At 45.3% G+C, this 26999-nt stretch overlaps 1 protein-coding gene across 1 annotated transcript; it reads right to left on the bottom strand.

Annotated features, from left to right (window-relative positions):
* Positions 1 to 15084: 15084 nt before the first annotated feature.
* On the bottom strand, positions 15085 to 26154 carry LOC120046854. Its single transcript, XM_038992417.1, has 4 exons — positions 25501 to 26154; positions 23813 to 24534; positions 17335 to 18379; positions 15085 to 16166 (listed from the first exon to the last, which is right to left on the bottom strand). The coding sequence occupies exons 1-4, from the start codon at positions 25679 to 25681 to the stop codon at positions 15910 to 15912; spliced, it is 2205 nt and encodes a 734-aa protein (XP_038848345.1). The 5' UTR covers positions 25682 to 26154; the 3' UTR covers positions 15085 to 15909.
* Between the last annotated feature and the right edge of the window lie 845 nt (positions 26155 to 26999).

The following is a 26999-nucleotide window of genomic DNA, read 5'->3' as shown; positions in this document are numbered from 1 at the left end:
GTTGTGATCATGACATTGCAATTCACTAGTCTGTGCTGTGCAACCTACACGAGATACAAAGAGGAAACGTGTTTACATTGGGTAAAGGAGATACAGTCCACAATACAATCGCCTGACTCGTGAGCCTGTTGCTGGTAATTTTCCACCAGCCACGAGTGGGAGTGGTTACAATGAATCCGCGCACTGCACAAGTTTACAAAAATGACATGGAAGGGAAATGTCCACACTATGTGGTGTACCTCTTCAGTTCAGAACATGACGCTAGCATCAACGACCATGTAACATTAGTCCCGATTGCAATTTAGGAGAGTTAAACAAATATGTAGTATCATTGCTGCTCTCTGTAAAGGATGCAAACATGACAGCGTTTTTTTTAAACCTCACTGTCACGTGACCCAGCGTGCCACTTGATGGAAAAATACTGGATTTAGTGTCGGCAAGCTGTACTAGTAAAGTCATCCGCTAACATAATTGAGAACGAGGTTTCCGAAGGACGTACGTTCCATTATTCTATAGGCTACCTTACCCAGCAACACAACGCTGTTACCCTCAAATTCAATGTGCTCAGTGTGGTTTGAGCTATCATATAGAGAGACATTAATAACAGATTTTCAATCATTACATGGCTATTACACATGTGCAATAATCAGTGTGTGGTTTTAATTATCTATACTTTTGCACACAAACAAACATGGTCATCACATTAGCAGACCGTGCACAATGTCATTGCATGCTATTCTGCACAAGTTTGATTGACATTTTACAATGCACACTACATGACCAAAAGTATGTGGACACCCCTTCAAATTAGTGGATTAGGCTATTTCAGCCACACCCGTTGCTGAAAGGTGTATACAATCGAGCACACCGCCATGCAATCTCCATAGACAAACATTTGCAGTAGAATGGCCTGTACTGAACAGCTCAGTGACTTTCAACGTGGCACTGTCATAGGATGCCACCTTTACAACAAGTCAGTTCGTCAAATTTCTGCCCTGCTAGAGCTGCCCCGGTCAACTGTAAGTGCTGTTATTGTGAAGTGGAAACGTCTAAGAGCAACAACGGCTCAGCCCTAAGTGGTAGGCCACACAAGTTCTATGGGACCACTGAGTGCTGAAGGGCGTAGCGCACAAATATTGCCTGTCCTCAGTTGCAACACTCACAGCTTGTGGAAAGCCTTCCCATAAGAGTGGAGGATGTCATAGCAGCAAAGGAGGGACCAACTCCATAGTAATGCACATGATTTTGGAATGAGATGTTCGACGAGCAGGTGTCCAGTGGAAGTTCACATTTTTCTTTTTTTTGTCAACTGTTAATTGACCTGTATTCTACAAAGCTCTTTGGGTTGAAGCATATTAGTTAATTCACCCGTATTCTACAAAGCTCTTTGGGTTGAAGCATATTAGTTAATTCACCTGTATTCTACAAAGCTCTTTAGGTTGAAGAATATTTGTTCATTCACCTGTATTCTACAAAGCTTTTTGGGTTTAAACATATTTTAACAATATGTGCTGGCTACACACAGAACATTTTTTTTTTTTTTCCTGTCTATTTGTGAACTTGATGCCTTCACTAGCCTACTACAGCCAAGCCTGAAAGATAACAGAAATGAAGAGTAACTTAGGTAAACCATATATATATATATGCACAAGTTTGATTGATATATACATATATATATATATATACAAGGCAAGAGAAGTCCTCAGCCATGCAGGTCATTCAGTAAATGTTTGAAAGAGTGTGTATAGTCCACTCTGGCTTAGATTTCCTCTCATCTTCCCCTTCTCTTGAAGTCAATGTCAAATTCCAAGAACTTCCACCTTGAAAGAAAAACAAACAGGGCTGTCGACTTTCCAGGAACTTGAGAGAAAAAAAGTGTTTGAGTAACCTCCCTCAGTGATCTCAGCTCATTCAGGTTTACATTTAACAGGTAGACAAACGGACGGCTCAAATGGCACCCTATTCCCATGTGTCTCTGGTCAAAAGTAGTGCACTATATATAGGGCCCTGGTTAACAGTAGTGCACTATAAAGGGAATAGGGTGCCATTTGGGAGGCAACGTGTGCACAGACTGTTGAATTAAGATTCTGAGTTTTAGGTCTGCCTCAAGAGAAAATAGGTCTCAAAGGGATTCTAACCTGGTTAAATAAAGGCTATATAAGTTCAGTTTCTGTTGTTTACATTGCAAAGGGTTCAATGAATAGATATGAGGAACAGATATGTCAGGTATTATTCAGTCACAACTTATAAGACAATTGAAATTGATAGAAACATTCTTCTTTATTGATACAAAACCAACACGTTTATCATTAGCTAGCCTTCATCAGGCCGCCTACAGAGAGAAGAAGACTGTTGTGTACATGAACACCTTGTCATGGATTATCTTCATTAATCAATAAGGTGAACTCCAGATCCTACTAACGTGACAGGCTGCAGGCACAGTAACAAGACTGCGCTTGTAATGACAGCTTGTCTGATTTGAATATAACATATTAACAGATTGGCAGACAAATCAGGCAGCATATGATTTACACCCGTGTGTAATATCTGGACTTCTCTCTTACTCTCATGGTTTTGTTTGAGGGTTATTTTGTGTACATAGAGGGATATTCCTCTATTCTTCTTTTAAAAAGGGATATAGCCACCTCTAAACTTATTATAAGTGCACTATTTTGACTGAGTAATGTTTGCAAATATTGACTGACCAATGAACTCTGTACAGCTGTCACTGGACTTTTAAAAGTCCCTCCATACGGTCAGCTTTCACTCCTTCAGCTTTGCATCATATCATCATATTATAGAGATATATTCTACATTTTCTATTCTATGTTTCTATAGCATGCATAATTTAACTAACCTGTCATGTCTTGTCCCAATAAAACTATTAAAATTAATCTGTCAGGAAAAAAAAGTCACTTTTAGACTTCAGAGAGAGAGAGCGGTATTATTTGAAAATGAAAAAGGGTTAGGCTGCCTTTGATTTGTGCCCCTCCCTTCCTCCTTTCCCCTGTCAACAGCTCTCACTCTCACTCTCTCTGGCACAGGAATTCATTGTTACACATGTGCGAGAATTGGAAGTGAGCAACCAAACCCGCTCACTCAGGATTAGACTGGTCAAATCTTGTTCTGTCTGGTTGTGATCGGGGCCAGCTCATTTACATACATTATTCATTACATCATAATAGGGTTCTGACCCTGGTGTTCTAGGAGTTCCTCCATAACAAACCTATATTGACTTCTGTTGTTGTTGCTCTTATGTTCATACAGCCAGTGCACTGTGTTATTGGATATAATACAGACTAGTGGAGATATTGGAACTGGCACGGTTTGGGAGAGCATGTAGAATGATACTAGCCCGCAAAGCAGAGGGGGGATAAGGTCTGTGTCTGACACTTGTCAGGTTGTTATTGTGGTGTTGGTTTCAAACCTGTTTATATGGAAGTTGTTTGTGATAAATTACATGGTAGTAGATGTGTTACGTATCCTCAATTGTTGAAAATCGTATAAAATAATTTGAGTTATTTAATAGTAGTATGGTATTAGTACACACTGTTTCCATATTGTAATGTTTTGAGGAAAATACTATCATACAGTGTGTAGTAGTGGTGTGTATATACACGCCTCTCACTCAGTAAACTATAAACAGTGTGTAGTAGTGGTGTGTATATACACGCCTCTCACGCAGTAAACTATAAACAGCGCCACCTTTTGTCTTCAGAAGTGAACTGGTGAGATTGCTGTGCAAATTAAAGCCTACAGCGCCTACTAGTGGTTGAAACGAAAACCTTACGTGCTGAGCTATTTTGAAGGATAGGAGATGAGGACTGATTGGCTGATTTAATTCATTAGATCATTCCATTGTGGTGGAAAACAGGCTATTAGTTTTGCACTATTGAGAGACGGACACAGCACTTCCTTTCCTATTTATACTTTTTATTTTCCATTTACAAAGACAACAACAACAACACATTGACAACAAACATCCAAACATGACAATATACTATAGAAGGGGGAAGGGATATTTTATTTATTTAACCTTTATTTAACTAGGCAAGTCAGTTAAGAACAAATTCTTATTTACAATGACGGCCTACACCGGCTAAACCCGTACGACGTTGGGCCAATTGTGCGCCGCCCCATGGGACTCTCATTCACGGCCGTTTGTGATACAGCCTGGATTCAAACCAGGGTGTCTGTAGTGAAGCCTCAAGCACTGAGGTGGGGGGATGGTTTGGGTGAGGGTACAGTTGATGAACAAGTACAGACAGTTGATACACTAGGCTATGCTTTACACATGTTCCTCCAGTGTCCCAGAGGCCCTCTAGGTCATGGGGGGGGGGGGGGGGGGGGGGGGGGGGTTTGTACTGGTCACTCACATGGAGGTAGTGATATGGGGGGGGGGGGGGGGGGGGTGTTCTGGTCACTCACATGGAGGTAGTGATGGGGGGGGGGGGGGTGTTCTGGTCACTCACATGGAGGTAGTGATGGGGGGGGTGTTCTGGTCACTCACATGGAGGTAGTGATGGGGGGGTTGTGTTCTGGTCACTCACATGGAGGTAGTGATGGGGGGGTTGTGTTCTGGTCACTCACATGGAGGTAGTGATGGGGGGGTTGTGTTCTGGTCACTCACATGGAGGTAGTGATGGGGGGGTTGTGTTCTGGTCACTCACATGGAGGTAGTGATGGGGGGGTTGTGTTCTGGTCACTCACATGGAGGTAGTGATGGGGGGGTTGTGTTCTGGTCACTCACATGGAGGTAGTGATGGGGGGGGGGTGTTCTGGTCACTCACATGGAGGTAGTGATGGGGGGGTTGTGTTCTGGTCACTCACATGGAGGTAGTGATGGGGGTTGTGTTCTGGTCACTCACATGGAGGTAGTGATGGGGGGGTTGTGTTCTGGTCACTCACATGGAGGTAGTGATGGGGGGGTTGTGTTCTGGTCACTCACATGGAGGTAGTGATGGGGGGGTTGTGTTCTGGTCACTCACATGGAGGTAGTGATGGGGGGGTTGTGTTCTGGTCACTCACATGGAGGTAGTGATGGGGGGGGTTGTGTTCTGACCATGGTCACTCACATGGAGGTAGTGATGGGGGGGGGGGGTTGTGTTCTGACCATGGTCACTCACATGGAGGTAGTGATGGGGGGGGGGGGTGTTCTGGTCACTCACATGGAGATAGTGATGGGGGAGTTGTGTTCTGACCATGGTCACTCACATGGAGGTAGTGATGGGGGGGGGGGTTGTGTTCTGGTCACTCACATGGAGGTAGTGATGGGGGGGTTGTGTTCTGACCATGGTCACTCACATGGAGGTAGTGATGGGGGGGGGGGTGTTCTGGTCACTCACATGGAGATAGTGATGGGGGAGTTGTGTTCTGACCATGGTCACTCACATGGAGGTAGTGATGGGGGGGGGGGGGGGTTGTGTTCTGGTCACTCACATGGAGGTAGTGATGGGGGGGTTGTGTTCTGACCATGGTCACTCACATGGAGGTAGTGATGGGGGGGGGGGGGGTTGTGTTCTGACCATGGTCACTCACATGGAGGTAGTGATGGGGGGGGGGGGGGGGTTGTGTTCTGACCATGGTCACTCACATGGAGGTAGTGATGGGGGGGGGGGGTTGTGTTCTGACCATTTGTAATAATGTCACATCGATCTGTGTTATGATCACATGTTTGTTTTCTCTCTCTCCGTTTTCTCTGTCTCTCTGTTTCTTTCTCTCTGTCTTGGACAAGTTCAGGTAGTCCCTCGATGCTTCTGTCCCTTTTCTTCTTGTTTGGTGCCTAATGAACACAACCCAGCTCTCTCTCCCGACAGGGTCTTCTTCAATCTTCACCCCATTCTCTCCTCTCTGTCACTGTCTGAAGCAACAGGCAAACAAAAGCCCATGGTTCATTTATTAACGCTACAGTCCCATCAGAGTTCAAAGGTGGAAAGCACAACTGTTGAAGCATTGCTTGGCAACAGCACCTGCCACCCGACACCGACCGGCGTTTCTTTATAAGGTCTGTTAAGAGGTGTTTTTAAAGAAAGAGAGGCTGGTTTGGGAGGAGAATGGTAGATCTGGTCTGTAAACAGGTGTTTTTAAAGAAAGAGAGGCTGGTTTGGGAGGAGAATGGTAGATCTGGTTTGTTAACAGGTGTTTTTAAAGAAAGAGAGGCTGGTTTGGGAGGAGAATGGTAGATCTGGTCTGGTGCACTGGGTGGGTTCCTGACAGTAAAATGAACAAAACAATGAAAATATGACAATAGCTCAGTGTGGGGGTCAGAGGGCAAAGGTAGCACCCCCACAGACAGGCATTCCATTCCAGTGACCCCCTGGCAACAACAACCAGTCAGCCTCTTCTTTAGGGCTGGTGGTTAAAGTGTACACTGTCCTGGCCATACTGCAAGGTAGCGTCAGGTTGAGGCAACACACTGTATGTATTGGCTACAGTAATGTATCTATTCAGTTATGTATCTATTCAGTAATGTATCTATTCAGTTATGTATCTATTCAGTAATGTATCTATTCAGTAATGTATCTATTCAGTTATGTATCTATTCAGTTATGTATCTATTCAGTTATGTATCTATTCAGTTATGTATCTATTCACCAACATCAATTCAATTGATTGATGTGAGGACAATAAGCTATCCTACTACATAATTACACAGTGGGCGACCTATACCACATGTTGACAAATAGGCCAAATGTAGGCTAATATAAACGCCTCAAACTCTTCCATTTACTACAAGGGAATGATGCCAAAGCTCTTGAATGCAAATTAATTTGGATGACAAAACGTTTGCATCCAGTTGCAGGGGGTTGGGACCCTGATGCCACTGCTGGGTGTCTCCCCTGTCCCCCCCGAGAGCCCTGACCCCATGTAGCAAGCAGATCCCTCTCAACCACTCTGATGCCACTGCTGGGTGTCTCACACGTCCCCCCGAGAGCCCTGACTCCATGTAGCAAGCAGATCCCTCTCAACCACTCTGATGCCACTGCTGGGTGTCTCCGCTGTCCCCCCGAGAGCCCTGACCCCATGTAGCAAACAGATCCCTCTCAACCACTCTGTTGTTTTGGAACCACGGCTGAGACTCAGAAGAGGAAGACAAGAAGAATATAAAACCTATATTGTCTTAAGAGTCCCAGTAGAAAATATGAGGGCGGTGTGAATACTAACTGTGCACGCGGCGAGGATAAAAACGTTATTCTCACGTGTTGATTATGTGAAATGACGTATCTGAGCTGTACGGTGGACGACCCACATCTTCTATCGCAGAACACCTCCCTGCTGGTGGGTCTGTGGAGGAGATGGGATGTCATGGGTTAAACATCTCTCCGCTGGTGGGTCTGTGGAGTAGATGGGATGTCATGGGTTAAACATCTCTCCGCTGGTGGGTCTGTTGAGTAGATGGGATGTCATGGGTTAAACATCTCTCTGCTGGTGGGTCTGTGGAGGAGATGGGATGTCATGGGTTAAACATCTCTCCACTGGTGGGTCTGTGGAGGAGATGGGATGTCATGGGTTAAACATCTCTCCACTGGTGGGTCTGTGGAGGAGATGGGATGTCATGGGTTAAACATCTCTCCACTGGTGGGTCTGTTGAGTAGATGGGATGTCATGGGTTAAACATCTCTCTGCTGGTGGGTCTGTGGAGGAGATGGGATGTCATGGGTTAAACATCTCTCCACTGGTGGGTCTGTGGAGGAAATGGGATGTCATGGGTTAAACATCTCTCCGCTGGTGGGTCTGTGGAGTAGATGGGATGTCATGGGTTAAACATCTCTCCGCTGGTGGGTCTGTGGAGGAGATGGGATGTCACGGCTTAAACATCTCTCCGCTGGTGGGTCTGTGGAGGAGATGGGATGTCACGGCTTAAACATCTCTCCACTGGTGGGTCTGTGGAGTAGATGGGATGTCATGGGTTAAACATCTCTCCGCTGGTGGGTCTGTGGAGGAGATGGGATGTCATGGGTTAAACATCTCTCCACTGGTGGGTCTGTGGAGTAGATGGGATGTCATGGGTTAAACATCTCTCCACTGGTGGGTCTGTGGAGGAGATGGGATGTCATGGGTTAAACATCTCTCCACTGGTGGGTCTGTGGAGGAGATGGGATGTCATGGGTTAAACATCTCTCCACTGGTGGGTCTGTGGAGGAGATGGGATGTCATGGGTTAAACATCTCTCCACTGGTGGGTCTGTGGAGGAGATGGGATGTCATGGGTTAAACATCTCTCCACTGGTGGGTCTGTGGAGGAGATGGGATGCCATGGGTTAAACATCTCTCTGCTGGTGGGTCTGTGGAGGAGATGGGATGTCATGGGTTAAACATCTCTCCGCTGGTGGGTCTGTGGAGTAGATGGGATGTCATGGGTTAAACATCTCTCCACTGGTGGGTCTGTGGAGTAGATGGGATGTCATGGGTTAAACATCTCTCTGCTGGTGGGTCTGTGGAGGAGATGGGATGCCATGGGTTAAACATCTCTCCACTGGTGGGTCTGTGGAGTAGATGGGATGTCATGGGTTAAACATGTCTCCACTGGTGGGTCCAACAAAGCGAAACTAATTTAGGGAGGACAGTACTTAGGCCTCTTCGCCATGGTTACTGGTAGATAAGCGGGGAGGGGCTACACCGCTCCCCCCGAGAATCTGAACAGTTTAACAGACAGGCGGCATCACTACAGACGTATATATTAGGTGGCTACAGACAGAGCCTGTGGTCTGTAGTCAGACTCACCACGTCATGGAGAGAAATGATGACACTCAGGGAAAGTCTAGGTGGGATTTGAGGAACAACTTGAACTTGTCAAATACCTCCGTGTGATTTACAGCTGGATGGGATGAATCCCCACCCCAGTAACCTGTTATTCTGAGACACTGGACATCTGACAAGTATCTACCAGGGTTGGGGTCAAGTATCTACCAGGGTTGGGGTCAAGTATCTACCAGGGTTGGGGTCAAGTATCTACCAGGGTTGGGGTCAAGTATCTACCAGGGTTGGAGTCAATACCATTTCAATTCCAATTCTCTTCAATGCTTTTCAATGAGGAACATTTGGAATTAGAATTGGAACAACCCTGGTAGATACAGGTAGATGATGGGAATAGCTTGTTCCATCAGCCTGGGGGGAGGACATTCTATACAGAATACACATTACATATGCATAATGTCTTCTAAATGGCATTACATATGCATAATGTGTTCTAAATGGCATTACATATGCATAATGTGTTCTAAATCGCATTACATATGCATAATGTGTTCTAAATGGCATTACATATGCATAATGTGTTCTAAATCACATTACATATGCATAATGTGTTCTAAATCACATTACATATGCATAATGTGTTCTAAATCACATGACATGTGCATAATGTGTTCTAAATCACATTACATATGCATAATGTGTTCTAAATTAATTGCACTGTATGTGTGCAGACAGCCTCAGGATGGTGATGATACTGTATAGTGTATTACAATTCAATGGAAACATTGAATATATGATGAATAAACATTGCGTTTGTGTCTCTGATTGTGCCCACTTGTGGTCCAAGTGCTCATTAAGTTAGATGAGTTGCTACGGTGTGACCTAATGAACATGGGTTCTGGTGAGAGTAGCAGAGTTGAGAGTAGCAGAGTTTTATACAGAGTTGTGACAACACTGTATAAAATGTTTTTTATGTCAATAGTTTCAGCTCTGATCACCATATCCCAAAATTACAGACCTGTCCTTCTTTATTTCCCTAAGTAACACATTCCTAGACAGTGGGGTACTTGGACAGGAGAACAGAGGTGGTTACGTGTTACACCACACTCTACGATCCACACTCTCCTCACTCCCCTCTGATGTTTTGAGGATTCACCCTCAGGCTACTCTCACCAGAACCCATGTTCATTAGGTCACACCGTAGCAAAACGTTTAACGGAAAACAGTTTCCTATTGGACAAGTTCAGATAGTACCGCCGCTCTACTTTGTTTCAGGTCGTTTCTTCTGTTTCGTGCCTAACACCCGCCATTAACAACAAGTCCAGTATTTATTAACACCTTCTGTTGTTCACCCAGCTCCAGAACCAGATTTGTTTGCCCCCCATCCTTTCCTGTCCGTACCCCCTGAAGGACAGCCCGAGGCGGGCAGGGAATGGTGGAGGGGAGCACCGGACCTTCCTAACCCACCTGGAGAAACCCGGGCTGGAGAACCCGGGCCCCCGCACTCCCCAAGGAACCAGGCCTTCCATGGAGGACCAGAGGAGCTCTGGACAGGAGGCTGATCTCAATTCACTCCACATTCCCAGCAGCTTGGTGGGAATTCTGTTCCGGGAGAATGGAGGGATCCAAGGGAGAGGAGCGCGGTGAGGGAGAAGGAGAATGAGGAGCGGGAGGAGGGGAGACTGAGGGAGAAGGAGAATGAGGAGCGGGAGGAGGGGAGATTGAGGGAGAAGGAGAAAGAGGAGGATGAGGAGGCTGAGGGAGAAGAAGAACGAGCAGCAGGAGAAGGTGGCTTTGGGAGCAGTCCCAATTAGACAGGCTGGAGCTGGAGGCATCACGGAGAGGGCTGTCGGCCAGGGAGAGGACCCTGAGGCAGCGGCTGGAGACAGAGAGGGTCCGGGCGGCCCGGGGGAACCAGGAACTCAGGGCCCTTCTGGAGCAGACCAGAGACATCCAACACATCCACGGCCTGCAAGAGCAAAGGGTGAGGCAAAAGAGTGGAGGAATGAAGAAACCTAACAAATGTTCCGCTCTCTCTCTTTCCTGTGTAAAACTCAACCATTGTTCCTCTCTCTTTCCTGTGTAAAACCTAACCAACGTTCCTCCCTCTCTCTCCTGTGTAAAACCTAACCAACAATTCTCTCTCCCTCCTGTGTAAAACCTAACCAACGATCCCCTCTCTCGCTTTCCTGTGTAAAACCTAACCAACGTTCCTCCCTCTCCGGTCCCTGTGTAAAACCTAACCAACGTTCCTCCCTCTCCGGTCCCTGTGTAAAACCCAACCATTGTTCCTCTCTCTCTCCTGTGTAAAACCTAACCAACGTTCCTCTCTCCTGTGTAAAACCTAACCAACGTTCCTCTCTCTCCTGTGTAAAACCTAACCAACGTTCCTCTCTCCTGTGTAAAACCTAACCAACGTTCCTCTCGCTCTCTCCTGTTTAAAACCTAACCAACGTTCCTCTCTCTCTCTCTCCTGTGTAAAACCTACCCAACGTTCCTCTCTTTCCTGTGTAAAACCTAACCAACGTTCCTCTCTTTCCTGTGTAAAACCTAACCAACGTTCCTCTCGCTTTCCTGTGTAAAACCTAACCAACGTTCCTCTCTCCTGTGTAAAACCTAACCAATGTTCCTCTCTCTCTTTCCTGTGTAAAACCTAACCAACGTTCCTCTCTTTCCTGTGTAAAACCTAACCAACGTTCCTCTCTCTCCTGTGTAAAACCTAACCAACGTTCCTCTCTCTCTCTCTCCTGTGTAAAACCTAACCAACGTTCCTCTCTCTCGCTCTCCAAACCTATCCATCGTTCTTCCCTCCCCCTGTGTAGGAGAGCCTGCTGAAGGTGAGATTGTAACACCAGTGTTTCAGAGAGTGTAGCTCTCAGACGGGCCCTGCTACGGCAGGACATGGTACAGAGGGGTCATGCTACGGCAGGACGTGGTACAGAGGGGCCCTGCTACGGCAGGACATGGTACAGAGGGGCCCTGCTACGGCAGGACGTGGTACAGTCCTCCACACAGAGGGGCCCTGCTACGGCAGGACGTGGTACAGTCCTCCACACAGAGGGGCCCTGCTACGGCAGGACGTGGTACAGTCCTCCACACAGAGGGGCCCTGCTACGGCAGGACATGGTACAGTCCTCCACACAGAGGGGCCCTGCTACGGCAGGACGTGGTACAGTCCTCCACACAGAGGGGCCCTGCTACGGCAGGACATGGTACAGTCCTCCACACAGAGGGGCCCTGCTACGGCAGAACATGGTACAGCCATGGTATATCAGACCGTATACCATGGGTATGACAAAACATATATTTAACCAGTTTATAATAGCATTAAGGCACCTCAGGGGTTTGTGGTATATGGCCAATATACCATGGCTAAGGGCTGTATCCAGGCCTTATTGGTTAAATAACCCACAGCGTTAGACATATGCTCAGATGATTTTCACAGGCTACCTTTCTGATTACCAGTTTAGTTCGCTAAACGTTAGCCTGCTAGCTGTAACTACCTCCATTCATAGACACCAACTACCTTCAGTGTCTATTGCTGAAGGCGTCTTCTTCCTGGGGACCTTCGTTAAGAACCCTGACTCTTGCTTTAAACATGAACACGCACCGCGTGAGGTATGATTTTGGAAAACTTTGATATCAGCAAGAAATAATATTTTTTTTTTTTTTAAAGGTTAAATTCCTACACACCTTCATAGAGTTGGTGCTCTCAGGGCCAGATCTCCATGTTACGATGCTTGTTTACAGAAGTCAGACGTGACCACCTGTGCTAATTAGCTAACATGATTTTCCAGTTTAAAAAAAATATATATATTTTTTACAATAAGGAGGTAGAAATAACTAATGATGATAATGCCCTTTGTGTAAGAGCTGTTTGAAAAGAAATCCTGGAATTTCAGCCTGTTTTGGTCCATATCATGACATCACAATCTGATCGGATTTATTCCGACCAATGACCAGTCATCCTTTATTTGCAGATGTATCCTCCTACTTTGAAGGGGTACGTGGGTAGGCTCTAGAGCAGGACTGACTAAACTGGGGCCTGCGTGCCAAACTTGGCCCACGATAACGTTTCGTTTGGCCCGACAAAAGGTTTCAGATTTCAGATCAGTTGGGCTCTCAACTTACTGGTTTTTCCCGCCCCGTGGCAAAATGAGTGGAATTACATGAAATGTGTTATACAATTGTATAATTGTTCTCTTCAACCCATGGCACAATATGCAGAATTGCAGGAAATGTACTTTAAAAATGTATTTGTTTCTCTCTACCAAATCTCGCTTATTAAGCTGCGTTTACATGGTACAAGTTAGACGGCAAACCGGATGTCATTGTTCGACCGTAAATGCTATGCCACTATGCCGACTGGTACGACGGTTTTTGTGTCTCTCGTCTAAACGCAGCTTTAGGGTCCCCTAAAGTCTAGGTAATAAAGTAATGATAACGTGTTGTTAGGTGTCAAGTTACGGCCACTAATTCTATGATTACTTAAAAAAAAGATTTTGCTTCAAGACCATAAAAAGTTTTTGTTTACATATTATATTTCTAAATAGATGATATCTATTTGCTCCGCCCATGGCCCACCCCTCAGATAATATTTCACCAACCACAAAAGTTTGAGCACCCCGTCTCTAGTCTAGACGAGCATGTCCGCCAATCAGGGCTGTGTATGTAAATATATTTACATTTGTATCACCACAACCAGACTGAGCATTTCAATGGCAAAAGGAGGCTCAGGGAAATAAATTATGAAACAAATATGGTGTTATTTTACTGAAATAAACACACAGTGATTTAGTAATCATACAGTGATGATTTAAATATTAAAAATACTGCATGGGGCTTTAAGTAGCAATGTGACATGATCTCGGACATTAAATCTGATATTGGTATTTCTATAACATATTAGAGAAAGGATTGCATCTTGCCCAATTCAATCCATAAAAGTGGAAATGTACAACAAAGCAGAATACCAATAAAGATTTCACAATGATAATCATTCAATAGTAACATTAATACAGGAAAATACCGTAGTTTGATCTGAAAATAGATTTATTCATGAAACATGTCCTCAGGGGTATCAGGTAGCGTCGCGTTAGAGAGACAGGCCTGGAATCAACATGTCGCTGGTCTCAACTAGGTCCACTACTGGGTCCACTACTGGGGTCGCGTTAGAGAGACAGGCCTGGAATCAACATGTCGCTGGTCTCAACCAGGTCCACTACTGGGGTCGCGTTAGAGAGACAGGCCTGGAATCAACATGTCGCTGGTCTCAACCAGGTCCACTACTGGGGTCGCGTTAGAGAGACAGGCCTGGAATCAACATGTCGCTGGTCTCAACTAGGTCCACTACTGGGTCCACTACTGGGTCCACTACTAGGTCCACTACTAGGGTCCACTACTAGGGTCCACTACTAGGGTCCACTACTAGGGTCCACTACTAGGGTCCACTACTAGGGTCCACTACTAGGTCCACTACTGGGTCCACTACTAGGGTCCACTACTAGGTCCACTACTAGGTCCACTACTAGGTCCACTACTGGGTCCACTACTAGGGTCCACTACTAGGGTCCACTACTAGGGTCCACTACTAGGGTCCACTACTAGGTCCACTACTGGGTCCACTACTAGGTCCACTACTGGGTCCACTACTGGGTCCACTACTAGGTCCACTACTAGGTCCACTACTGGGTCCACTACTAGGGTCCACTACTGGGTCCACTACTAGGGTCCACTACTAGGGTCCACTACTAGGTCCACTACTGGGTCCACTACTAGGTCCACTACTAGGGTCCACTACTAGGGTCCACTACTAGGGTCCACTACTAGGTCCACTACTGGGTCCACTACTGGGTCCACTACTAGGGTCCACTACTAGGTCCACTACTAGGGTCCACTACTAGGTCCACTACTGCTCTAAATGATCAACACAGCTGTTCACACAAAGGTTCATTTTGGAGAAATGTAAATACAGCACTAATTTTACCTTTAATAAAAATAAAGTAAGGATGTCACCCAGTGTTCTCTCTATCTTCCATAAACACAGATATTAAAACTGCCTTCTAAAAATGTTGTCGTCCCGTCTCAAGACTTATGTATCCAAATTGGTCCACACGGACAAAAGCGGGTTTGTTAAAAAATATATATATTTATCCTCGGATTAGATCCGTCGACTATTCCATATCTTGGATGCTTCGTCAGAATCAACAGGTCCTTGGGCTGTATTCTCTCTCCATGCAGAAAAAGCTTTAACTAGACTAGAATGGTAATATCTCTGGTCGGTCTTGAAAAATGGCTTTAATTTCATTAATATGCCAATCCCTCAGCCATAGTTGTAACAGGCCATATCTGCTCTGTTCAAAATCACTAGAAGCAGCAGACAAGGCGATCAATTTCTCCTTTGTTATTTTATTATCCATGGAACCACTGGCCCAGGCAATTCATCAAAGTAAAAACACCAATACGCAGACGATATTGTACTATATCTAGACAATGTATCTCTATTGCTCCCAAATGCATTGAAGATCATAGATACATTCAGTTTAATCTCAAATTACAAAATTAATCAAAACCAAAATCAGCCCTACTGCCTCAAGATCCCCATGGAGGACTCCATCTCTACTTACAGTTATAGATCTGTCACTCTCATTGAAAGCAAAGTCCAGGAAGCCGGTAGATCTGTTCTATGTGCACTATTTCTATGCTTCCCGTTCTTAAGTTTTGCTTGTGATGTCACAAACTGAAATTAGGTTTACTATTAGAATTTTAGCAACCAGGAAATGGTGGAGTTAATTTCCTCTTAATTTTTTTTTTGTGGCAGCCCACAGGTACAATGTGTGAACTAATAAATATAAAATATATGAACAGAATATGAATTTAAATATTGTACCTGTAACCCCCCCACCACACACACAAAGTCGCTGGTTCGAATCCCTGGCTGGTTGGAAGTCTGACTGGGAAACACAATGGCTAAGGTGTTGCATTGACAGTCTCTGGACCTGATTTGAAGTCCCCGTCTGGGCCGCGGTCTCCCAAGTTCCCTGCAGTACTCAGTCTCTGTTTGACTCTATTTACATAGAACTTAATGCCCGACCAGTCTCTGCTTTTGAGCGCCACAGGTTCTGACTGGAGGCATTTGAGGCAGTCCCTCTTTTCAGGAACTCGGCTACTCTTTATGAACGGCATCATGTGTTTCTCTACTGCTGCTACCTCATCAGTGATCCACTTTAATCTCACAGTGTTTCTTCGGGTCGGCTGGGTGCGTGTGAGCCGGGTCGGCTGGGCGCCTGTGCGCCGGGTCGGCTGGGGACCTGTGTGCCGGGTCGGCTGGGCGCCGGGTTGGCTGGGCGCCTGTGTCCCGGGTCGGCTGGGCGCCTGTGTGCCGGGTCGGCTGGGGACCTGTGCGCCGGGTCGGCTGAGGACCTGTGCGCCGGGTCGGCTGGGCGCCTGTGCGACAGGTCGGCTGGGTACCTGTTGAGAGAAGGTTGCTTAAAAGATTGCAAAAACGGCAGCAAAGAATGGAAAATAATTTCACATGCAAATCACAGCTTCTTCTACACTACTGTAACATTTTTAGATTTCACTTCTTGGCTCAACAGGAGTTGACAATTCTGCAGCTGAAACAACCAGAGAAAGACAGAAAAAATGAATAGGTTAAAAAACATGACCATTTCCAGGCAAATTTCCTGTATAAAAAAAATCTAATATTATTAGGGATGGCTGGCAAACCATCCACTTGGAGAGCTAGCCTGACCTACAAGGTGTAACAAACCATCCACTTGGAGAGCTAGCCTGACCTACAAGGTGTAACAAACCATCCACTTGGAGAGCTAGCCTGACCTACAAGGTGTAACAAACCATCCACTTGGAGAGCTAGCCTGACCTACAAGGTGTAACAAACCATCCACTTGGAGAGCTAGCCTGACCTACAAGGTGTAACAAACCATCCACTTGGAGAGCTAGCCTGACCTACAAGGTGTAACAAACCATCCACAAGGAGAGCTAGCCTGACCTACAAGGTGTAACAAACCATCCACTTGGAGAGCTAGCCTGACCTACAAGGTGTAACAAACCATCCACTTGGAGAGCTAGCCTGACCTACAAGGTGTAACAAACCATCCACTTGGAGAGCTAGCCTGACCTAAAAGGTGTAACAAACCATCCACTTGGAGAGCTAGCCTGACCTACAAGGTGTAGCAAACCATCCACTTGGAGAGCTAACCTGACCTACAAGGTGTAACAAACCATCCACTTGGAGAGCTAGCCTGACCTACAAGGTGTAACAAACCATCCACTTGGAGAGCTAGCCTGACCTACAAGGTGTAACAAACCATCCACAAGGAGAGCTAGCCTGACCTACAAGGTGTAACAAACCATCCACTTGGAGAGCTAGCCTGACCTACAAGGTGTAACAAACCATCCACTTGGAGAGCTAGCCTGACCTACAAGGTGTAACAAACCATCCACTTGGAGAGCTAGCCTGACCTACAAGGTGTAACAAACCATCCACTTGGAGAGCTAGCCTGACCTACAAGGTGTAACAAACCATCCACTTGGAGAGCTAGCCTGACCTACAAGGTGTAACAAACCATCCACTTGGAGAGCTAGCCTGACCTACAAGGTGTGACATTTGACTTACATTTATTTTTGGGTTCACTGAGGGTGGACAGTGCTCCAGCCAAAACAACCTCATTCCACTTGAAACTTTTGAATTTGCCAGCAGACTCCGCGACTTTGTGTTGTCCTGACGTCAGTGCAGAGGATTCCACAGCGCTGCCAATGTTCATTAAGTTGTATCCCATTTGAACAGCCAGCATGGGACAGTCGTACGTTTTGTTCTCCTCGTTGTAGCCAGCAACAGCTCTCACTGCCGTGATGACGTGAGGTAAATTACTAGGTATGACCAGGTCCTCAAAGCACATCAGAGGTGTACACGTCCTGGCCGTGATGAGGAGTCTTGCCACCTCTCTCATTCTTTGTTGGATGTATTTATTTCTTCTGTCATCTGGCGGTAGTTTGTTGTACATCTCTTCTCCCATGAGGAGGATACATTTGTCATTTCTTACCACAAATGAAACTTGGCCGGAGTTCATACCACAAACTATCTTCCAAAGACCTGTGCTGACGTAGTCGGGTTGAGGACACAACTTAAACACCATTGCTGACTGAATCCTCATCTTTTGTCCAGGTTTTGGTTCTTCAGCTTTGGGGTTCAGAGGGCAGTATCTGACATGTTTCCATAGTGACTTTCGAATGTACAGACCTTGACAGTGCAAGCAGTGGGTGTAATTTCGAGTGGATCCTGGCACTTTTGGACGGGAACAGGAGGCCATCTCTCCACTCCCACGTCTTGCTACTGCACCCTCTGACATATCAGGCACCCTCCGACATATCCTCTTAGCTGGATTATGAGCCCCAGAGTCTGTTTGGATGTTGATGTCTTTGTTGCCGTCTGAAGGCCTGATCTCAGTCCCCGGGTTGTTTTCATCACATAAGGTAGACAGATCAGATGGTTCATTCACCACACCACTAGAATGGCCTGTTCTCTTGGCTGGTTTACGTGCCTCAGAGTCTTCTTTAGTGCAGGAGCTCCTGTCTGAAGAGTTGCTGTCTGTAGCTGAGATGTTTTCCTCACTCCAGGTAGAGAAATGAGATGCTTCATGTGACTCCACGTTACTAGAAACCTAAGAAGGAAACAAAAAGGAAAGATTAATGTAATATGAAAACTCTCAGACAGCAGAGATCCCATTTTGGAACTTAGATATGTTCGTAGAGTTATCATATTAAACAATGTACAGTGCATTCGGAAAGTATTCAGACCCCTTGACTTTTCCCCTTTTTTTACGTTAGACTTATTTTAAAATTGGTAAAATACTTTATTCCCCCTCATCAATCTACACACAATACCCCATAATGACAAAGCAAAAACATGTTTAGAAATTTTTGCAAATGTATAAAAAAATAAACATACCTTATTTAAATAAGTATTCAGACCCTTTGCTATGAGACTCGAAATTGTCAGTGCAAAAACCAAGCCATGAGGTCGAAGGAATTGTCCGTAGAGCTCAGAGACAGGATTGTGTTGAGGCAGAGATCTGGGGAAGGGTACCAAAACATTTCTGCAGCATTGAAGGTTCCCAATAACACAGTGGCCTCCATCATTCTTAAATGGAAGAAGTTTGGAACCACTAAGACTCTTCCTAGAGCTGGCCGCCCGGCCAAACTGAGCAATCGGAGGAGAAGGGCCTTGGTCAGGGAGGTGACCAAGAACCCGATGGTCACTGACAGAGCTCCAGAGTTCCTCTGTGGAGTTGGGAGAACCTTCCAGAAGGACAACCATCTCTGCAGCACTCCACCAATCAGGTCTTTATGCTAGAGTGGCCAGACGGAAGCCACTCCTCAGTAAAAAAGCATATGACAGCCACTTGGAGTTTGCCAAAAGGCACCTAGGCTCTCAGACCATGAGAAACAAGATTTTCTGGTCTGATGAAACCAAGATTGAACTCTTTGACCTGAATGCCAAGCGTCACGTCTGGAGGAAACCTGGCACCATCCCTACGGTGAAGCATGGTGGTGGCAGGGACTGGAAGACTAGTCAAGATTGAAGGAAAGATGAACGGAGCAAAGTACAGAGAGATCCTTGATGAAAACTTGGTCCAGAGCACTCAGGACCTCAGACTGGGACAAAGGTTCACCTTCCAACAGGACAACAACGCAGGAGTGGCTTCAGGACAAGTCTCTGAATTAGAGGGCGACCGATTAATTGGAATGGACGATTAATTAGGGCCGATTTCAAGTTTTCATAACAATCGGAAATCGGTATTTTTGGACGCCGATTTTTTCCACCTTTATTTAATTAGGCAAGTCAGTTAAGAACACATTCTTATTTTCAATGACGGCGAAGGAACGGTGGGTTAACTGCCTTGTTCAGGGACAGAACGACAGATTTTTACCTTGTCAGCTCAGGGATTCAATCTTGCAGCCTTACGGTTAACTAGTTCAACGCTCTATCCACCTGCCTCACGAGGAGCCTGCCTGTTACGCGAATGCAGTAAGAAGCCAAGGTAAGTTGCTAGCTAGCATTAAACTTATCTTATAAAAAACAATCAATCAATCATAATCACTAGTTATAACTACACATGGTTGCTGATATTACTAGTGTATCTAGCGTGTCCTGCATTGCATATAATCGATGCAGTGCGCATTCGCGAAAAAGGACTGTCATTGCTCCAATGTGTACCTAACCATAAACATCAATGCCTTTCTTAAAATCAATACACAGAAGTATATATTTTTAAACCTGCATATTTAGCTAAAAGAAATCCAGGGTCAGGGTATATGCAACAGTTTGGGCCGCCTGGCTCATTGCGAACTAATTTTACGTAATTATGACATGACATTAAAGGTTAAATTAATTAAATATAGTTAATTAAAGAATAAACGTTTTGTTTTCGAGATGATAGTTTCTGGATTCGACCATATTAATGACCTAAGGCTCGTATTTCTGTGTGTTATTATGTTATAATTAAGTCTATGATTTGATAGAGTAGTCTGACTGAGCGATGGTAGGCACCAGCAGGCTCGTAAGCGTTCATTCAAACAACACTTTCGTGCGTTTTGCCAGCAGCTCTTCGCAATGCTTCAAGCATTGCGCTGTTTATGACTTCAAGCCTATCAACTCCAGGCTGGTGTAACCGATGTGAAATGGCTAGCTAGTTAGCGTGGTGCGCACTAATAGCGTTTCAAACGGTGAGTCACTCGCTCTGAGAGTAGTCGTTCCCCTTGCTCTGCATGGGTAACGCTGCTTCGAGGGTGGCTGTTGTCGATGTGTTCCTGGTTCGAGCCCAGGTAGCGGCGAGGAGAGGGATGGAAGCTATACTGTTACACTGGCAATAAGTGCCTATAAGAACATCCAATAGTCAAAGGTATATGAAATACAAATCGTATAGAGAGAAATAGCCCTATAATAACTACAACCTAAAACTTCTTACCTGGGAATATTGAAAACTCATGTTAAAAGGAACCACCAGCTTTCATATGTTCTCATGTTCTGAGCAAGGAACTTAAACGTTAGCTTTCTTACATGGCACATATTGCACTTTTACTTTCTTCTCCGACACTTTGTTTTTGCATTATTTAAACCAAATTGAACATGTTTCATTATTTATTTGAGGCTAAAAAAAAATATATATATATATATATATTTTTTTATCCCATTTTCTCCCCAATTTTCGTGGTATCCAATCGCTAGTAATTACTATCTTGTCTCATCGCTACAACTCCCGTACGGGCTCGGGAGAGACGAAGGTCGAAAGCCATGCGTCCTCCGAAGCACAACCCAACCAAGCCGCACTGCTTCTTAACACAGCGCGCCTCCAACCCGGAAGCCAGCCGCACCAATGTGTCGGAGGAAACACCGTGTACCTGGCCCCCTTGGTTAGCGCGCACTGCGCCCGGCCCGCCACAGGAGTCGCTGGAGCGCGATGAGACAAGGATATCCCTACCGGCCAAACCCTCCCTAACCCGGACGACGCTATGCCAATTGTGCGTCGCCCCACGGACCTCCCGGTCGCGGCCGGCTGCGACAGAGCCTGGGCGCGAACCCAGAGACTCTGGTGGCGCAGTTAGCACTGCGATGCAGTGCCCTAGACCACTGCGCCACCCGGGAGGCCTCAAATTGATTTTATTGATGTATTATATTAAGTTAAAATAAGTGTTCATTCAGTATTGTTGTAATTGTCATTATTACAAATAAAATTAAAATTAAAAAAAGCTGATTGATCGGTATCGGCTTTTTTTTGGTCCTCCAATAATCAGTATCGGCGTTAAAATCATAATCGGTCGACCTCTACTCTGAATGTCCTTGAGTTGCCCAGCCAGAGCCCGGAATTGAACATCTCAGGAGAGACCTGAAAATAGCTGTACAGCGACGCTACCCATCCAACCTGACAGAGCTTGAGAAGATCTGCAGAGAAGAATGGGAGAAACTCCCCAAATACAGGTGTGCAAAGCTTGTAGCGTCATAACCAAGAAGACTCGAGGTTGTAAACGCTGCCAAAGGTGCTTCAACAAAGTACTGCGTAAAAGGTCTGAATACTTGTGTATATGTGATTGTGCAAATTTATAAAAACCTGTTTTTGCTTTGTCATTATGGGGTATTGTGTGTAGATTGATGAGGGGGAAAAAACAATTTAATCAATTTTAGAATAAGGCTGTAACGTAACAAAATGTGGAAAAATACTTTACCAATGCACTGTACGTGGGCAATTCCGTGGGAATGAGACTCAGATTTTTCACATTAAAATGTACACTACATGACCAGAAGTATGTGGACACCTGCTCGTCAAACATCTCATTCCAAAATCCTGGGCATTAATATGGAGTTGGTCCCCGCTTTTCTGTTATAACAGCCTCCACTCTTCTGGGAAGGCTTTCCACTAGATGATGAAACATTGCTGCAGGGACTTGCTTCCATTCAGCCACAAGAGCATTAGTGAGGTCGGGCACTGATGTTGGGAGATTAGGCCTGGCTCGCAGTCGGCGTTCCAATTCATCCCAAAGGTGTTCGATGGGGTTGAGGTCAGGGTTCTGTGCAGGCCAGTCAAGTTCTTCCACACCAATCTCAACAAACCATTTCTGTATGGACTTCGCTTTGTGCACGGGGGCATTGTCATGCTGAAACAGGAAAGGGCCTTCCCCAAACTGTTTCCACAAAGTTGAAAGCACAGAATCATCTAGAATGTCATTGTATGCTGTAGCATTAAGATTTCCCTTCACTGGAACTAAGGGGCCTGAACCATGAAAAACAGCCCCAGACCATTATACCTCCTTCACCAAACTTTACAGTTGGCACTATGCATTCGGACAGGTAGCGTTCTCCGGTCATCCGTCAAACCCAGATTTGTCCATCGGACTGCCAGATGGTGAAAAGTGATTCATCACTCCAGAGAACGTGTTTCCACTGCTCCAGAGTCCAGTGGTGGCGAGCTTTACACCCCATGGTGATGTTAGGCTTGTGTGCGGCTGCTCGGCCGTGGAAACTCATTTAAATTAAGCTCTGACGAACAGTTAATTGTGCTGACGTTGCTTCCAGAGGCAGTTTGGAACTCTAGTGAGTGTTGCAACCGAGGACAGACGATTTTTAAGATCTACGCGCTTCAGCACTTGGCGGTCCTGCTCTGTGAGCTTGTGTGGCCTACCGCTCCGCGGCTGAGCCATTGTTACTCCTAGACGTTTCCACTTCACAATAACCGCACTTGCAGTTGACCGGGGCAGCTCTAGCAGGGCAAAAATTTGACGAACTGACTTGTTGGAAAGGTGGCATCCTATGACGGTGCCACGTTGAAAGTCACTGAGCTCTTCAGTAAGTCCATTCTACGGCCAATGTTTGTCTATGGAGATTGCATGGCGGTGTGCTCAATTTTACACACCTGTCAGCAACGGGTGAAGCTGAAATAGCCGAATCCACTAATTTAAAAGGGTGTCCACATACTTTTGTATATATAGTGTATGTCAAACAAAAACCAATGATTGCAAGATTAAACAAACCATACAACTACTGTATGCACAAGGACAACTTTGAACAATTTCCACAGAATGTTTTACAAAAACACATTTACTGGAAGACCAGTGCAGATAGAAAGTTTGGTAACAAACTGACGGTTTGTGCCGTCATTCTGTTACCAAACTTTGCATCTACAAAAGTAGTCCTTGTACATAGAGTTGTATGGTTTGTTTCACTTTGCAATCATTGATTTTTGTTTGACATATATTTAATTAATTTCTCCAACTTGACAGTATTTAGAAGTCTGCTGTTTTGGGTTCACCCAGGGAGTTCTATAGACACACATCATTCTATTTCGTTTGTCCATTCTGTGAGTGTCAGATATTAAGGTTGTGATTTTGCTTGCAAATGTAATGTCCATAATGCTGGAATTGTCCATATACTTTATATTTAAAATGTATATATTCATGTTCATATTTTTTTTTAGTATTCATTTTCTGTAAAGAAATTGCTTTCAGAATCTCATGTAATCACTTGGCTGTTTTCTCTACAATTAAATGCTGCCTTTTTGTGCTGTTCTACATGTTTACTAATACGTTAAATATAATCTTACTTGTTCTGAAGAAGTGCTGGGACTCTGATGAACTTTACCGGCTTCGCTCTGAGCTGCAGAACATTCTGGATTTACTGCAGAGAGGAGCTGAGAGTCACTGGTTGGTTCTGATACTCTGCTGTCAGATTCCAGCTGCTGTTCCTCCTGAATCGTCCAGAGTTCCTCTTGTTTTGTGGGCTCTGGGTCCTCCAGACCCAGCCTGGGGCTTCTCTCCTGCTGCTCTGGGGGAACCTCCTCTTTAGAGACAGAGACAGAGGGCTGCTGGGAGTCTGGAGAGAAGGGAGGAGGAATGTGTCTCTCCATCCCATCAACACGTTCTTCTATGTTTTCTATCTGGGCTTCAGAGAGGAGCTGAGAGTCCCTGGTTGGTTCTGATCCTCTGTAGTCCTCTCCATCAGGTTCTGTTTTGATCTGTTCAGTTGTGTTGGTGGGTAGAGAGTCCCTCTCTCTGTTCTCCAAGGTTTGGTCAAGATGTGAGGGCAGAGGTGGGTCCTGTTCATAGTCACTTTTCACACAGGCAGGAATCAAGAGGTCTTTGGTATCAGGTTCCAGACCTTGAGGCTGGTCTTCCTCCTGATTGGTCCTGAGTTCCTCCTGTTCCTCTTTAATCTGTGTGGGCTCTGGGTCCTCCTGCCCCTGACTGGGGCTCCTCTCCTGCTCACAGAGCTGCTGCTCAGGGGGAACCTCCTCTTCAGAGACAGGAAGAGAGAGCTGCTGGGAGTCTGGAGGGAGGGAAAAGAAGAACAAATCAAATCAGAGTTTATTCACGTACAGCAGGATGCAGCAGGATGAAGCAGGATACAGCAGGATACAGCAGGATGCAGCAGGTGTAAACAGTACCGCAAAACGCTTGATTGCAAGCTCTTCCTTAACAATGCAGTTCAGAGGAGGCTGGAGGGAGGTGCTATAGGAGGAATCAATGGAACTGTGGTTTCCATATGATTAATACTGTTCCATTTATTCCATTCCAGCCATTACAATAAGCCCACCCTCCTAAAACTCCTCCCACCAGCCTCCTCTGATGCAGTTATACTGGTCATATAAAGTAATACACGAGAATAAATAAAAAATGGGGGTGAAGATACTGTATCCCTGGAAAAAGGATGTTTCCGGTTTCACGCACACACACACACACACACACACACACACACACACACACACACACACACACACACACACACACACACACACACACACACACACACACACACGATGCTTCTTGTTCCCTCTGGCTAGTGATCCGTGTGATCTTCAGACCTGGGTTCAAATACTATTTGAAATCATTTCCATACTGAGTGAAACAGATAAGACTGAGTGGAGTGTTAGTATAGAACCCAAACTCACTGTGTAGGCTAGAATAGATCTAATGTCATGTCAATAAGAGGTTTTTAGATTTTAAAGATGTATACAGTCCTATAGACTCTCAAAGCAGGGTTGACTCACATTTAACCTTAACCATTCCAATGTATTTAATAGAATTAAAAAAAAAACACAAAAAAAAAATAATAACTATATTTATGGAAGTGGTGATTTTGCTAGGTTACTACAGGAAGCATGCTTGTTTGGGTCCCCCGGGTGTGGAGACAGACGGGTTAATATACTGCAGTCTAACTGTGTGTGTGAATGACTAAATGAGTATAATTATTTGATAAATGATTTTGTTTCCCACAGTAGCTACTATTACAAACCTGCTCGATGTAACTTGATTTCCGGGTGGAAAACCAAATCCAACAGCCTCTGTAGACGTTTGTTCTCCTCCTTCGAACGGGAGATTTCGACCTGGTACTCGACTATCTTTTTTTCAAAGACAGCCGATATCTCCACAGCAGCCGCTGTTAATCGCTGAGTAAGAAACGTATTCAACTCCATCTGTAATTTTGGAATTTTAGGGTCTATAGAGCCACATGTCAACGAGGACAATACACCAACGCTCTAGCTATTCACTTCCTGCTTTGATTCTTCTTCCTTTCGATTTGGTTGTCGGATTGCATCCAACTTTAAGGTGCATACACCGCCACCTACTGTAGTGGTGTGTGAGGCCATTCTATAAATGATAAAAAGCCAACCTTACTGAAGCCAATATTCTTCCCATCACGGTCCCTTGATCTCTGCCTCCTCACAGGAATACTCTCAGGATCCCTCACCCTGTACCCCTGTTCCTCTACCACTCTCTTCCCTGCTTCAGCATAGGACACTTCCTGTACTACTGTAACCCTGGCAACCTCCATCTGCCTTTCTCTCACCAGACATCTCCCATCTCCAGCCCCATGATCACCCCCACAACTTTTTACATCATACAGGTTTCTCCGATCAAATAGCCTAATCTAAATAGAGCTCAATCAAATACAAAATGCACTGTCATGTCAACAAACAACATATCCTAAAAACAGGACAGGTCAATGTAAAATGGACAATATGAAACGGACAATCACAACCGTTGTCCAGGAGTTTCACCCCATTGTCATGATCAGTGGTTTCAAGTTTGTATCCGTACATTTTTGACAAGCTCATCATAACGAAAAATAAAATACTTCAGGATTTCTTGCTGTGTAAACACATTGCAAATAGGCTCCTAAAACTCCTGATGAAGTTGGGTAGCTGATATTCAGAGTTTAAATAGCCACATTTATTAGTCACAGGAAACAGGACTAATAAAGCCAACGCAATGACCTGTTTTACAAAACGGTGGGCATACCACATCAAAGGGCATTCATAAAATTCCATTGCAGGCCGAGTTGCTGTACCAGGCGGTGATACAGCCCAACAGGATGCTCTCAATTGTGCATCTGTAAAAGTTTGTGAGAGTTTTAGGTGACAAGCCACATTTTTTCAGCCTCCTGTGGTTGTGCCACCCACGTTATCCATCCTTTCAACAGCGCCATGCTCCAGAGAGAAAAACCCCGTCACAATCCTTGTCCCTTATCTCGAAATCCAGAGCGCCCTCTCCCTCTGGGTGGAGGAAACACAATAAATCATCATGAGTCCACTCCAAGTTACCTTCACCAACTCAACAGTCCCCAACCTCTCCTCCACCCAATCTGACACCACATATGGATCAACCAAAAAGCAAGGATCCATTCTCTTCACAAATGTCACTCCCACTGGGCCAAAATCATCCTTGGGACGAGGGACTCGGCAATCCTCACCGCAGCTACTTCACCCTGACACCCTCATTCTAAACAAATTC

Source organism: Salvelinus namaycush, chromosome 4 (assembly GCF_016432855.1).
Source record: "Salvelinus namaycush isolate Seneca chromosome 4, SaNama_1.0, whole genome shotgun sequence".
NCBI lineage: Eukaryota > Metazoa > Chordata > Actinopteri > Salmoniformes > Salmonidae > Salvelinus > Salvelinus namaycush.
Note: the sequence above shows the minus strand (reverse complement) of the source record. Positions and strands in the feature narration are given on the sequence as shown.

What these genes read in the sequence shown, in the direction of transcription:
- LOC120046854 (XM_038992417.1), bottom strand. Translation starts at nt 25,681, where the DNA reads ATGGAGTTGAATACGTTTCTTACTCAGCGATTAACAGCGGCTGCTGTG. An exon ending in AATCAAGTTACATCGAGCAG is followed by an intron (nt 24,535 to 25,500) that starts GTTTGTAATAGT and finishes CCCTCCCTCCAG; the next exon opens with ACTCCCAGCAGCTCTCTCTT. An exon ending in CCAGCACTTCTTCAGAACAA is followed by an intron (nt 18,380 to 23,812) that starts GTAAGATTATAT and finishes TTTCCTTCTTAG; the next exon opens with GTTTCTAGTAACGTGGAGTC.